The 13,824-nt window shown below is 29.7% G+C and overlaps 2 protein-coding genes across 2 annotated transcripts; one reads left to right on the forward strand and one right to left on the reverse strand.

Moving 5' to 3' along the window:
• Positions 1-443: 443 nt before the first annotated feature.
• Positions 444-5,202, reverse strand: LOC143200847 (RNA-binding protein Ro60). Its single transcript, XM_076411590.1, has 8 exons — positions 5,047-5,202; positions 4,291-4,815; positions 4,032-4,231; positions 3,775-3,980; positions 3,541-3,708; positions 3,217-3,395; positions 2,766-2,991; positions 444-2,120 (listed from the first exon to the last, which is right to left on the reverse strand). Exons 1-8 carry the CDS (start codon positions 5,063-5,065, stop codon positions 1,979-1,981), a joined length of 1,665 nt encoding a protein of 554 aa, XP_076267705.1. The 5' UTR covers positions 5,066-5,202; the 3' UTR covers positions 444-1,978.
• Positions 5,074-12,534, forward strand: LOC143200838 (rab-like protein 6). Its single transcript, XM_076411578.1, has 11 exons — positions 5,074-5,202; positions 5,696-5,863; positions 5,917-6,285; positions 6,355-6,454; positions 6,511-6,673; positions 6,729-6,909; positions 7,792-8,053; positions 8,109-8,268; positions 11,226-11,373; positions 11,435-11,649; positions 11,703-12,534. Exons 2-11 carry the CDS (start codon positions 5,728-5,730, stop codon positions 11,886-11,888), a joined length of 1,920 nt encoding a protein of 639 aa, XP_076267693.1. The 5' UTR covers positions 5,074-5,202; positions 5,696-5,727; the 3' UTR covers positions 11,889-12,534.
• The last annotated feature ends 1,290 nt before the right edge of the window (positions 12,535-13,824 follow it).

Here is a 13,824-nt window from a genome sequence, read left to right on the forward strand (position 1 = left end):
TGGAAATAATTTTATTAAATCAAATAAATGTAATCTGTAATAATAAATAAACAAGGGACTTTGGTGAACTTTGGAACAAATTAGAATTATCTCTTCTGCCTACGCACGTTTTCATATTTGTTTAGTGCCATCAATTTAATAGGATAGGATCTATTAGATTCTGTCTTTGTATTTTATTATACTGACAACAAAATTTGAGGCCTTCCCTGTTAAAATTATGTTCTATGGAAAAGTATATGGCGCACCTTATAATTTTTTATATTTTATCTGGAAGATCACATTATGTAATGTACAATTGATATATTTTAAATTTACATCTTTTTACAGATATTTAATAATGAAAACGTGACAATATTCATCAGTTCATACAGGTGTATAACATGAAATCCAAAAGAAATAGGAAAACGAATCAAAAGGTTTCTGTTAAAAAAAATGAAACTATATATGTAGCAAACAAATTTTAATTCATATAATTTTAATGGAAAACAAAAAAATATATTATTTTACCAGCATAATATCTCAAAACAAAAACAGAAAAATAAACCAAAATGACCGAAAAATCACAGTGGCTAATACATTATCAAAAACATCTGTGATGTATCGAAATGAAAAAAATTAAATAGAATTCTAGTCAATTTTTGTTATAAAAAAAGCGATTCTTTCTGAAAAAAAAAAAATACCAAGACAAGAATTGTGAGACCACATTAATACCCCATCAGATCAGTATATCACAGAAAAACTATACTTATAAAGAAAATTTGTCGATTTTTATCACTGTTTATATAGCTCAATTCTTATCTCGGACTCAGATATAACTTAAAAAAATTATATAAAATACTTGAAAAATAAAACAACTTAAAAATAACTTAATGTTAATGGAGTACATATTGATGTATGTAACGTATAAATATGTGAATAGTCAAAAAATGCAATTGCAGAGTTAATATAAGCAACAATATAATATGAAGTGTAAGTAAAAACCATCCAACCAAACGTTGAACTATTAAATCAAGATAATATAATAGCCTTCACTATAACTGTGGAGTTAACCAGGAACTTCTCTCGTACCTGTTACAATAGTACCCTATTAAGATATATGTTTCTGATTCCCAATGCATCCCCATTAAACAAGGAATTGATTTGTAACTTTGGTAGGCGAAAACAGTTTTTATCTAGTTATTTAGTAAAAATTCGACTATAATGAGGTAAAGTGAACACAGCCATAACAAATTCCGTTTCCATTTAGTCTGGCGATGCAGTGAGAACACAATTATATTCTAGATACAAAAAAAATTATATAAAACTACCTACATTACAATTTGAGAATATTCTAATGAAGTGAAAAGGCACGGTGTTTTTTATCTTAAAGTTAATTACAACCTAATTAACATAAGATTTTTTTTTAATTTTTTTTATATGTATTTTTGGCTAACGTTAAAACTAAAGCTGCTTTAGCTATTCGTTAGAAAACCGTATTAAAGCTTACGTAATATAATCACATTAAAGCAAATAATTTTTTTCGTTTTTTTTTTGTTTATCTTATATAGGAAAATTTCAAAAATTACCTATATATACTTGGTATAAGAAAGTACAAAAATAATTTAATAATTGAATAATTATTAATTTAAATAATTTAAATTTAATAAAGGCTTTATCGAACAAGATCAACTGTTATAAAATAGAGAGCTCCATATATCCAAATTAGCCAACCAACAAATCAACATCAAAGTGGCAGTGTCCAATTATTTATACTGTAATTTTTTTAAACCTTTTTTTATAAAAAGTTTCGATAAAAGCAATTGAAGAAAAGCGAATTTTAAGAAACACGAAAAATATATTTAAAAAAAACTGTGCGTTAGAAAGAACAATGCGTAGAAAAAATCCGAAATTCTACGTTCATTTAAATAAATCGAATGTCGTTAAGATAACAAATATAAAAAAATAACGCCGTGTTAGTATTGAACCCTTACCACACGTTCTAGCAGAATCGATCTCTACAGAACGATACCGCCGTTTTGTAGGTGACTGCATCGAATCCAGTGATATCCAACACATTGACTACGTCTTCCTTTTGTTTGGTGGCGAATAAGCTGGGCCCGTTAAGATTAAACATAACTAACCTAAAATGAAATATGTATCTTAGTCCTCAAGAACCTTAGTCTTGATGGAGCGATTACACGGCTAATTATAATTATTCAATATCAATTATTCAATTATAATCCTTCAACGAAATTATTCTGGTGATTTTATAACAAATTAACTATGGTCATGGAATTATTAAATCATATATTGATAAATCAAATGAAAAAAAGTTCTGAAAAAATAACTAAAAAATAAAATAAGTCTTAAGACAGCAGAAATATTCTTCAAAGAATCTAGGAATATTCTTTAGAAGGGCGATACTCATTCATGGGTCATATGAATCATTAACTGAAAAACTATTAGATCTTGAAAAAATCAATACCAATTAATTGTATCGGAGGTAATTCTCATTAAGAGTAATTATTAAAATATCTTCTAGACATTTTTAACTGGACGATATGAGACAAATCTTATATGAAGTATAATGTGAGATGGTTGGAAAAATGATGAAAATTAGGTGACAATTTTTCAAAATGCTTTGTAATTTTGCAATATCCCCACTATTTCTATACTAATTACCCTACTATTAATGACATTTTGTTTATTAATTGCTATTGCCTATACCATAAAAGATGCTTTACATAGTGTTATTTAAATCATTAATTTAAACTGAAATAACTTACTTGGCATCAGGCATATTCAACGACTTTCTATATGTATTGAGTGGTTCCAAATCCACGTTAACACCCTGATGTTTGAAGTAGGTGACGGGAAATTTATTGGTAAAAAAAGAAATAAAAACATCAAAACGCTTCTTTTCTCTAATGGCCCACTCGAATGGAGCTGCCAAAGATGAATAGGTACTGCTCTGCTCCTTAACCTTCGTCAAAAGATCGTTAAAAGATATATCTGAAACAATATAGCAAAATAAGTTCGAAAATAATTCGAATTTGGGGTATCGGCCACCAAGAAAAATATCGATATTTTTTGTATACACACTAAAAATATAAACTAAACCTTCAAAATTATACAACAACTTAAAAGGTTTATTAAGAACAATTAAACGGTTTTTTTACAATGTTTAAATAATTTAAAATCCCTAATTAAAATACACCAATCACATTGAAAGCTTACTTTTTTCCACATCCATTATCCCAATATCATCATTTCTTAAAACGGCAATTGTTACATGCTTTTCAGTTCTCAATAAAATCAAAGCATAAGCTACAGCAGCCTCTAAAAATGTTAGTGATTTTGTCCCAATACAGTTGGCATTCTTCGCTAATTCAGTTACTTCAATTGTCACCATGTATCTATAAAAAATAGTTATTACTATATTAATAAATTATTATATTATTAATATATATCAACTGCATATCCATATCACAGAGAGTATAATAAAATATAAAATAAAACACTTCAATGAGCCATATTGTATTAATTTAAAAAAACAAATACCTCTTATTTGTTGATGACAGACTATTGCATGCTATATTGAAGCATTTTTGAAGAGAACTAAGTAGATGGGCACACCTGGCTGGGTATCGAGTTTTCAACTTTTTCAATTCTTCTTCAGGCATTTTTTTTTCTTTTTCCAGATAATTTAAATAATAGAAGTCCACTGGTCTGAAAACAGATTTAATTTAGAGTATATTTAATACAAAAGGCTGATGAAAAATATGCTGAACTTACTTTCCTCCTTTTTCCAAACGTTTCATAAAAATAAAAACCTCCATAGGATCAATTTTGCTGGATTTAACTTTTTCAGAGTTTGTAAATAAGTCTGTCAAATAAATACTGACATTGGCTTTTGGTTTTAATAAGTTAAGTTTATAAAGTTTTTCTAAACAGGTTAGGATCTCTTGAATTGTCATATTTCGTATGGCAGCCTCCCAGACCTAATACAAAATACATTTTAATCATATGGAAATAAAATTTTACTAACTTACCTGTTTATTATCTCTCAATTTAGGTAACACCTGAAATATTGTTAGTTGTAATTCTGACAACAAATTAATGGCCTTTGTATCGACTTTTGTACTTCTCAATTCATAAGCTTTTTTGACTATATTTAAAACTTTCTGATCTTCTTCACTTGCTGTATCATCAAATTGTTTTTTAAGAATATATTTGATTACCTTATCTTTTACTGAAAAAAAAACACATTATCTAATATTTTTAGGTCACAGAAATTAATAAAACACTTACATGGAGATTCAGGTTTTACATGAGATAATTTAATTAAATCCTTGTGAGTCCATTTATGCAATCTATTAAATTTGGCAAAGGATCTTGCTAATTCTTCTGGGGTTTTTGTATTATAAAATTTCCTTACCAATTTTTCAACTGAAGATGGTAACTTAGAATATGTTCTTAAACCAGTATAGTATTTTATAAAATCAAAAAAATCTTCATCTGTCTGGAATAAACTCAGAGCTTTAGCTGTTACCTTACTCTTTAGCTCAGGAGTTAATTTATCATAATGCATTAATCTCCCCAAAAACAGAAACATCGTAGTTCTTTGCGGAAAACGTTGATCACAATTAGCTTCATCAAGCACAGCAAAAACTTCATTTAAATTATTTGCTATGCTACTATTAATTGTAGCTAGCCTTACATCACACAAATCTTTTTGATAACGATCTGGATCTCCACAAAAATATGTATGCCCTACATTGTTTTTATATATTATGCGCCTAACTTTATCTTCAAGGCTTAATGGTGAAGGCAACTCTATAAAAAGGTGATGTTTTAAATCATGTCAAATTAAATCAGCTGAAAACATCAATATAGCGCACATATTTTTAATGATTAAATCATGCATTCCATTTGCATTAAATAAGCCTGATGTAAGTTCCGTTACTTTATTACTTATAAAAAATAACTTTCATCTCTTGCCACATGCAATTTTGAATCATTTCAAATTAATATTACACACAGTCAACAAACAAGATTGATATTTACCAACAACGTTTGATTCCATCCTTATTGAGCAAGAAATCCTTCAAATAATTGAAGAGATTTTCACCAAAAGTTAAGAAAACTTTGATATGATTAAAAATAAATAATTTACACAACGCAGAGCTGGAAACAGGCTGACAAGTTTGACGTAAAGTGAAGGTAGAAGTGTCAATTTTTACTTATCTATAACTGATGTTTAATTATTTTGATTTAAATATTTTTATTTTGGTTTTTGAAGAATATTTCCTCTAATTGATTTCAATGTCCGTTAATATCTATTATTTAATGGTGCATTGATGTTTTCCCAGATATAAAATAATACCCTTCGTTTTAAATATATACAGTAAATTGAATTTTTTTAAAACAATAGGATTTTTAAACTCTGTTTATAAATATATTGCTAAAATGGTCGGCTAAATAACACAAAAATCGATAATTAGAATAAAGTAGATATTTTGGATGACTAATAATGTCAATATCAGCTGAGTGTCAGCTATTGTGTTTTATTTTTGTGTTAACAAAAACTTGAATTGGCCGATGTACAAGTTACTTATAAACAGTTATAAATTTAAAATATAACAACATAATTAAGTCTTAAAGAAGTAGTTATATTACTATTATTGATACACATAAAATCAATAATTTAAATTAGAGTAATTGAAGCATATGGAAGCTTAAAATAAGATGTTTTCGGCGATCAAAAGATTGACCAGCAAAGGAGATGGTACCTCAAACTCCAACATGGGCTCCAAAAGTCCCAATGTTCACGCGATGTCTTCCTCTTTACAGAAAAAATTCGCCAAAGGGGTTCAATATAACAGTAAATATGAACAACTTAAACTTTCTAATGTAATTTTGTAAATACATTTTCAGTGAAAATAATAATTAAAGGTGACAGAAATGTGGGAAAAACTTGCTTATTTTATAGATTACAAGGGAAAAAATTTATTGAAGAATATATACCAACAGAAGAAATTCAGGTCACTTCAATTCAGTGGAATTACAAAGCAACAGATGATATTGTAAAAGTTGAAGTGTGGGATGTTGTAGATAGAGGAAAAAAAAAGAAAAGATTTGATGGCTTAAAACTTGAAAACTCTCAAATTGAAATACCTGAAGAAGCTGCTCTAGATGCAGAATTTCTTGATGTCTATAAAGGGACAAATGGTGTAATCATGATGTTAGATTTAACAAAAAGTTGGACATTTGATTATATTCAAAGAGAATTGCCAAAAATTCCAGGTAATTGTTTATAACAGTTATATATATTATAGTAGATATATATTATACGCATATTTTCTTATATTGTAGGTCACATTCCAGTTATTATATTGTCAAATCATTGTGATATGTCTCATCATAGGACAGTGACTGCAGATCATATTAATTTTTATATAGAATCAATTTCTGGGTAAGCAACTAGTAATATAAAATTATATTTCAATTTTAATATCTTCAAACTGATAGATCTCGCACAGCTCAAGTTAGACATACTGAATCTTCAATGCGTAATGGATTTGGACTGAAATTTCTACATAAATTTTTCAACTTACCATTCCTTCAGTTGCAAAAAGAATCATTTCTAAGACAAATTGAAAGAAATGAATTGGAAACAAGTGCAACAATTCAAGTATTTGTATTATAACAGTTTATTTTGTGATATGAATATTTAAATTATGTTTAAGGAGCTGGATATGTTTGCTGATTCAGATGAAGCTAATTATGCCAAATTTTTGGAGAATCTAGTGAAAAAGCGACGCGAGATTGCAGATTCAAATGCAAACATTCCACCCCAATTGCCAGTTGAAAAAACAGGTGTCATTGATATGAAAAGGTCTCAAAGTTGCTCTATTGTTATTGGAGCAGGTTAGTTTTATATATCACTGTTGTTTTTATTATTGTTTTATCTGGAACTGAATCTGAATATATAAATTCATGAGTATATAGTTAAAATGATATAACAGTAATAAACATAAATAGAATTATCAATGTAGATAAGAAGCTTTATATAACATGAGTAAGTTAAGTTTATTGCAATTTGGTTGGAATTACTATGATGTAATATATTAAATTCCACTATATACGAGGTCTGTTAAAAAATAATGCTGTGCTTCCAACTACAAAATATATCTTTTTTGTTTCTTTTTTTGCCCTTGATTTCCTTGTGAAACATAAAAATCACACGGGATGCTTTTGGCGAATATGGAACTGGGATTATGGTCACAATATTACTCTTTTGTCTAGACAAATAATAAACACATAAGATAAGATAATAAAATTTGAGCAAGTATATTACCATATTAATTATATATATATATATATATATATATATATATATATATATATATATATATATATATATATATATATACTGTTTGACCAAGTGGTAAGAACTTGTAACGAACCATATCATTAAAATAGGAAAATACAGTGGTACGCAGTGTTGAAACTTTGGTATTAAGAAAGATGAGTATCAACATATCTCTTTTCCAAATGTTAGAAAAAGTTTGTTTTGACATTGGCGTTGATACTATTACCTTGTGAAATTATATAATTAGTACCAAGTTCTTAAGACTAGTTAGGCACAGAATATTCATGATTACATATGTTATGTTATGATTAGAATGGTCATCTCAAAAAGGGAGTAAAAAACCATCGTCATAATGGTCGTGTTTTATGCGGTGAAGGAAAGAACAAATATTTATTCCAGATACTATATTTAGTTGAATGTTGTAATTTTTATTTAAGGTAAACCTATTCCATATGGTAATCTAACAAAGCCAAATACAAGTCAAGTGCCAAAAAGTATGAGTTTCGGTTTTATGTCAAGAAATGTTGTTGAGAAAGAAGCAGTGGAGAGTTTGCCAGAAATTAAAAAACTGGACATTAATCCCATCACATCGGTGGAGGAGTTTTGCCCTGATGGAGGCCACTTAGGTGGCTTCTTAGATGATGTACAGTTTAGTATACAGGGACCATCAAAGATTGTTGATAATGATGAGTCGGATTCGTAAGTATCCATTACTATTCACTATATGATCATTATGGTAATATTTGCTGTATAGAGATACAGATACTGGAAATCCACTAGTATCAGAACTTCAAGAGGATTTCGAGCCAGAAGATATGTCTATTTCAAAACAGTCAAGGATTATCAAGAAACCAGAAGTGCTCTATTGTGCACCAGCTAAAGTGCCTAAATCTGAAGGCAGTAGTGATCATGAGGTAAATATGTTAACATAAATATAATATATTCATTAACTGTTATTGTGCTTATATATTTATCTGTTGTATGCTCTTAATTTCTCATTAAATAGAAAGAACCCACAAGTTATTAGTTCAATGGTTTCGAGATTATTACAATTACATCCTCTTTCGTTTTTGGCGGTTTCACTAAGTATAAAATTCAAATACAGTTTAAATAAAGAAAACTTATAACAATACGATATATTAATTACTTTATAGAAACTGGATCTTTCTTCTCAAGTTTTTACATCCCATTAGACTGAAATTTTATATTCTTAGTTTATTGTTTAACCGATTTGGAAGCCAATTTACAAACAAAATTCTATATTATTTTTTGATTATTAATTAGTTTAATTTTATCATGAAATTTTACCGAGAGCTATAGTTTTGTCAATTGGCCAAGTACTAGGTTCCTATGTGGTAGTTTTCATAGATTTAGCTTTTTTGTTAAAAAAATAGTAGTAATAGGCTTGTATAACAATAGTTTTTATATATGCCTATCTTTTGGACCTAGAGCCCTTTCTTTTTTCTACATAGCCAATTCCATAATAGATCAAGATAATCATTCAAAGATATTATGAAATAAAACCCACTCTTCTTCTTGCCAGTACACTCTATGGTATATTTTCGAAATCTGAAAAAAAAGATATCGTAAAAGACTTTTCCCCGTTAATTTAATTAATCAGCGAGTCCAGGAACTAGAACTTTTTCTGAGAACAAATAACAGATATAGTTGTCATATCGGAGACTCATTATTCTAAAAAAAATACATTAAAATAAGGGGTTGTTATGCATACTGGACAATATACCCCAGTGAACGTGCTCGAGACGGAACAGCTCTAATACTAAGACAATATATACAGAATTTGGAACAAGAAGAAATATCTATGATAGCACTAAAATAAACATAGGAGCTATATAGTGTCCACCAAGATACAAAATAACACAACGACTATATAGGGATGTATTTTAAAAATTAGGCCCAAGATTTATTATTGGAATGAACTTTAATGTCTGCGATTCACGATTAATAACACCTGCAAAAGCAAAGGAATTATTCGCAGCAATAAATATTGTAACTAACAGTCAGGGCGTGAACCCACTTTCTACCCCACTGATAGTAACAAAGTGGATTGGGGAGTGGACCTACTGGATTTTTACATTTAGAAAGGCATCTTATCAAATCAAATACAATTCGAGAGCTTTTACAAACTATTATCTAATCACACTCCAGTATTATTGACACTAGGCGCGACAATTCTGAAAAAAACAAGGAAGCCTAATCTTACTAACAAGTACAAGGGATACGTTTAGCCTTATATTGCAGGAACAAATCACTTTAAACGTAACATTCAACAATATAGACGATCTTGAACTGCAAATCCGAAGTATAATTGAACAAAATTGGTCTGCTGCAAAAGAAGCTACCCCGACATCAACAGAAAAATCAGAATATGAGGTAAATTGCCCCCTCGAAATTAGGGAAAATACAAAAGAAAGACGAAAATCTAGAAGAGTATAGCATAGATCCAGAAATGCTGTAAACAAATCAAAAGATTAAAGGATATAAACAAAGTTGCTTCGAAAAATATGTGAGTTAAGTCCGGAAGCAGACAAAGATTACTCACTATGAAAAGCCACTCGAAGATTTAAAAGACCAATTATTAGAGTATCGCCTATTAAAAATTATCAAAAGGAATGGGTTCGCAACGATGAAAAAGCTGAATTATTCGCAGAACATTTAGCTAGCGTATTCCAACCGAACGATATAGAATCTACAACAGAGGAGTAGCAACTCTGATTTCCCCAATAGAAGTTGCCACAGAAATTGACAACAACCTCAATCCTAAAACGGCTCCTGGAATTGATGATATTTCACGTGGGTTATTAAAAGAGCTGTTACGAAAAGCAATAATCGTGTTGACATATATATTCAATGCGTCGTCTCACAAGCTTTTGAGCGGGTATGACATTTGGGATTAATATACAAATTGAGCAAATTGCCACCGAGGAATTACTGTCAATGGACTGGAATCATATATTAAAAGTATTTCGGCTGGAGTTCCACAGGGTAGTGTCTAGAGACCACTCCTATATCTTCTCTATACTGCTGATATCTCAACTATCTCAATAAAAGAAACAGTACTTGGAACATTTGCCAACGACACAGTTATTATGGCAAAAGATGTATTTCTGTCTAAAGCTGTAGAAAAAGTACAAGTAACGGTCAACAAAATCTACAAATGGACTGGAGACTGAAAAATACAGCTGAATAGCTCCAAATCTGTCCATCTTAATTTTTCGTTGCGGCGAAATGTAGCAGTATCAGCTGAATACCTCGAATATATCTCGATGATAGGTTAAACTGGAAACATCATGTTAGCCAAAAAGCAAAGCAGATTAGACTCAAAGTCAAGCAAGTGTACTGGTTAGTCAGAAGATACTCACAACTTGACCTAAAATCAAAGAGACTGGTTTATCAGTCAATCATAAAGCCAAATTGGACCTATTTGGTTAAGCTAATACATCAAACCAATTAGTAATCCAATGTAACCAAAACAAAGTTCTACGATTACTTACCAATGCTTTTCGCTACGTACGATGCACGATGTGATCCAAGATTTCGCCTTCAAACATGAAATAAAGTTGCCAAATCATAGCAACGTGGAAGAAATATAGCTCCTGGACAACACGTAGGGTATCGGAAGATTTAAGCGATTAGTTTCGAAGTATATTAGTTTCATTTTAATTTGGGAAATACATACTGATCTATCAATTTGGTACTCGCCTTGCTTGTGTATTAATGCAAGTACAATTGAACGGTAGTAATAGATTAATTGTAAAACATTTAAATACCTAAAAGTATTCAATAGCGTTATCAAAAAGAAATCAGTTCATGGATTTTTTATTGTAATTGCCTAATTTGTTTTACTTAGGTTGAAAAGACTATTCCTGAAGACTATGATATGAAACAGACAAACGATGAGTTCGATTCAACCATCAATTCCGAAATATCCGAATTAACGTCGGACGTGTATGATGCATGGATAGGTACAGACACTAAATGGCGTAGATCGCCAGAAGGTACAGTAAAACTATTCGACTCAAATCAAATCTAATTACTATTCGGGGATGGGGCTATTAGGTGGAGAAGATACCTCTATGGTCAGTCAGACGTTCGATTACAGCAACAACAGCGCTGGATACGATGATAGTACCTCCGTGACTTCATCGAACGTCCACATGGAGTTGCTGACATCGAAAAAAACTCCCAGCTCAAGTAACATAAGTATTCAGAGCGAGAGTGAGGACACACACACTTCAAGTTCCGTCAAGAGGGAAAAGAAGCACAAGGATAAGGTTTGTAATGTTGAAAATTAAATCAAAGTAAAATCATTATAATTTTATTACAGACTGACAAAAAGGAGAAACACAAGAAGAAAAAATCAAAAGACAAAGACAAGGAAAGGGATAAAGAGAAATCTGAGCGGAAACATAGAAGGAAATCGAAGGGGGATCCATCTAGTAGGGACGAGCTGGAAGAATTTCTGAACGGTAGCAATAGTCCTCCGATAGACACCGCGTATGAGGCTATTTAGCAGTCTACTAAAATGTTCAGGTCCTAAAATGCTACGCTTTAAACCCATAAAGTTGTTTATTTTATTATCGTTCCTTATGGATTAATGATTAGATTACACTAGGCAGCTGCATTTTTTAAAGTGTTTTTATTTACATTTTCTAATGAATAATCAATATCAATTTACAATTGTGCAGAAAAAATAGAGAGGGGTTTCAAACGAAATAATCAGTAACGATATTGACTTATTAACAGTACTTACCCAATATATTTAAAAACACATATCTTATTCTATATATGGTCACAATTTTTCACCGTTCATTATTTTATATCTCAGCTAAAGATCGAAATGATTGCTTTTAAGTGTGCAGCTGCATATTTAACATTTTTTATATACAAATAAAGTATTTATATGACATATAAAACAATACATAATCGCCTTTGAATCTCTTAACGCAAAGCCTACTATTAAACTATTAACTGACGCTTTTCTCAATGTTCTAAACTACGATGTCGTGAATGTACGTTTATTGTTCGTTGTTCAGATCTTCTTTTCGTCTATAGACTGTGAACTAACCAATGAATCATATATTGTTATTAATATGATAATATTTACTGTTATTGTAATTTTGTTTATATAACTTAATAAATAATATTTTATCAAAAAATGCGCTTTTGTTATAGATTTAAGATAATGATTTTAAGTGTTAACTACTTGAAAAATTGAAAATCAGAAAAATATACTTGAATGTTTCAAAATCAATACAAAAATGCTTACGTTAAATACCTTTTAATTTTGGAAACGAATAAAACTAAACTCTTATCTGCTAGAATACAGTCAAGATAATTTAATATCAACACATGATTGATAATATCATATTAAAAAAAAAGCAAAACACATTAGAACCAAAATAAAACAACTATACTGGTTAGTTGGACTCTCAACTTGATCTAGAATCAAAGAGGTTGATTTATAAGACAATCATAAAGCCAATTTGGACCTATGGGGTGCAAATATGGGGTTGTACTAAAAATTCAAATCAACTAGTCATCCAACGCTGTCAAAACAAAATTTTTCGATTAATTACCAATCGCTACGTAACCAATGAAGAACTGCACGATAACCTGGAAATCAAATGGATTTGCGAAGTTATCCAAGATTTCGCCTTGAGACACGAAAGAAGATTAGTAAATCATAGCAACGTGGAAGCAATACAACTGCTGGACAGCGCACAGAATGTCAGAAGATTGAAGCGAACCAAACCATACGAACTTATATAAAGTATATACCTTTAGTGTAAACTATAGTTATAAGTTACTATAATTTTATAATTCAGGAATACATATTGATGTATTTTCTCGCACTCGTCTTGCTTGTGAATTAGTCCAAGTATAAATGAAATGTAGTAATAAATTAATTTATAATTAAGATTGTACTAAGCATATCTAAAAAAGATTTTATCAAAAAAAAATTATATTATATATACATGGCATGTAGAAAGTCACTTCATTAAGTGATCTTATTCTTAAGAGATCTTAAAAAAATAGACATGATTGATAAGTATTTCCTAACTGACTTAGTGTCTACTTGACGTTCAAATTGGAAAAAAAAAACTTAAAATTAATGTGTTAAAATAAATGTTATGATAAAACAACTTATAAGTTAAGCCTAAATATTTCTTAATTTTAAAAAGCTTTAATTATTTAAATATGGGTAAAATTGATTAGTTCAGCAAACAATTCTGGAATAACAATATATCGAATCAATAGGCACGATTTTCATTTTGATTATAAGTATCCTCCAATTGATTTTTAAGTATCTGATTAAAGTTTTATCTAGGAATCTGTGCATTGCGATAATATGACGAATGCGCTAGTCATAAAATTCTATATTCAATTCTGGAAATTGGCAAAATTAAACTTTTGGTTTAAGACCTGGAATATTACTAAATTTTAAT

This window comes from Rhynchophorus ferrugineus, unplaced genomic scaffold (genome assembly GCF_030347505.1).
Source record: "Rhynchophorus ferrugineus isolate W39M unplaced genomic scaffold, kcgeb_rfMv2 rfM1, whole genome shotgun sequence".
Taxonomy (NCBI): domain Eukaryota; kingdom Metazoa; phylum Arthropoda; class Insecta; order Coleoptera; family Curculionidae; genus Rhynchophorus; species Rhynchophorus ferrugineus.

Excerpts from the sequence above, each read along its gene's own strand:
- LOC143200847 (XM_076411590.1), bottom strand. Across the intron at positions 3,981-4,031 it reads AATTGAGAGATAATAAACAG|GTCTGGGAGGCTGCCATACG; the intron begins GTAAGTTAGTAA and ends ATTTTGTATTAG. Across the intron at positions 2,992-3,216 it reads GATAATGGATGTGGAAAAAA|ATATATCTTTTAACGATCTT; the intron begins GTAAGCTTTCAA and ends ATATTGTTTCAG.
- LOC143200838 (XM_076411578.1), top strand. The coding sequence starts at position 5,728 with ATGTTTTCGGCGATCAAAAGATTGACCAGCAAAGGAGATGGTACCTCA. Across the intron at positions 6,674-6,728 it reads AAACAAGTGCAACAATTCAA|GAGCTGGATATGTTTGCTGA; the intron begins GTATTTGTATTA and ends ATTATGTTTAAG. Across the intron at positions 8,054-8,108 it reads GATAATGATGAGTCGGATTC|AGATACAGATACTGGAAATC; the intron begins GTAAGTATCCAT and ends TTTGCTGTATAG.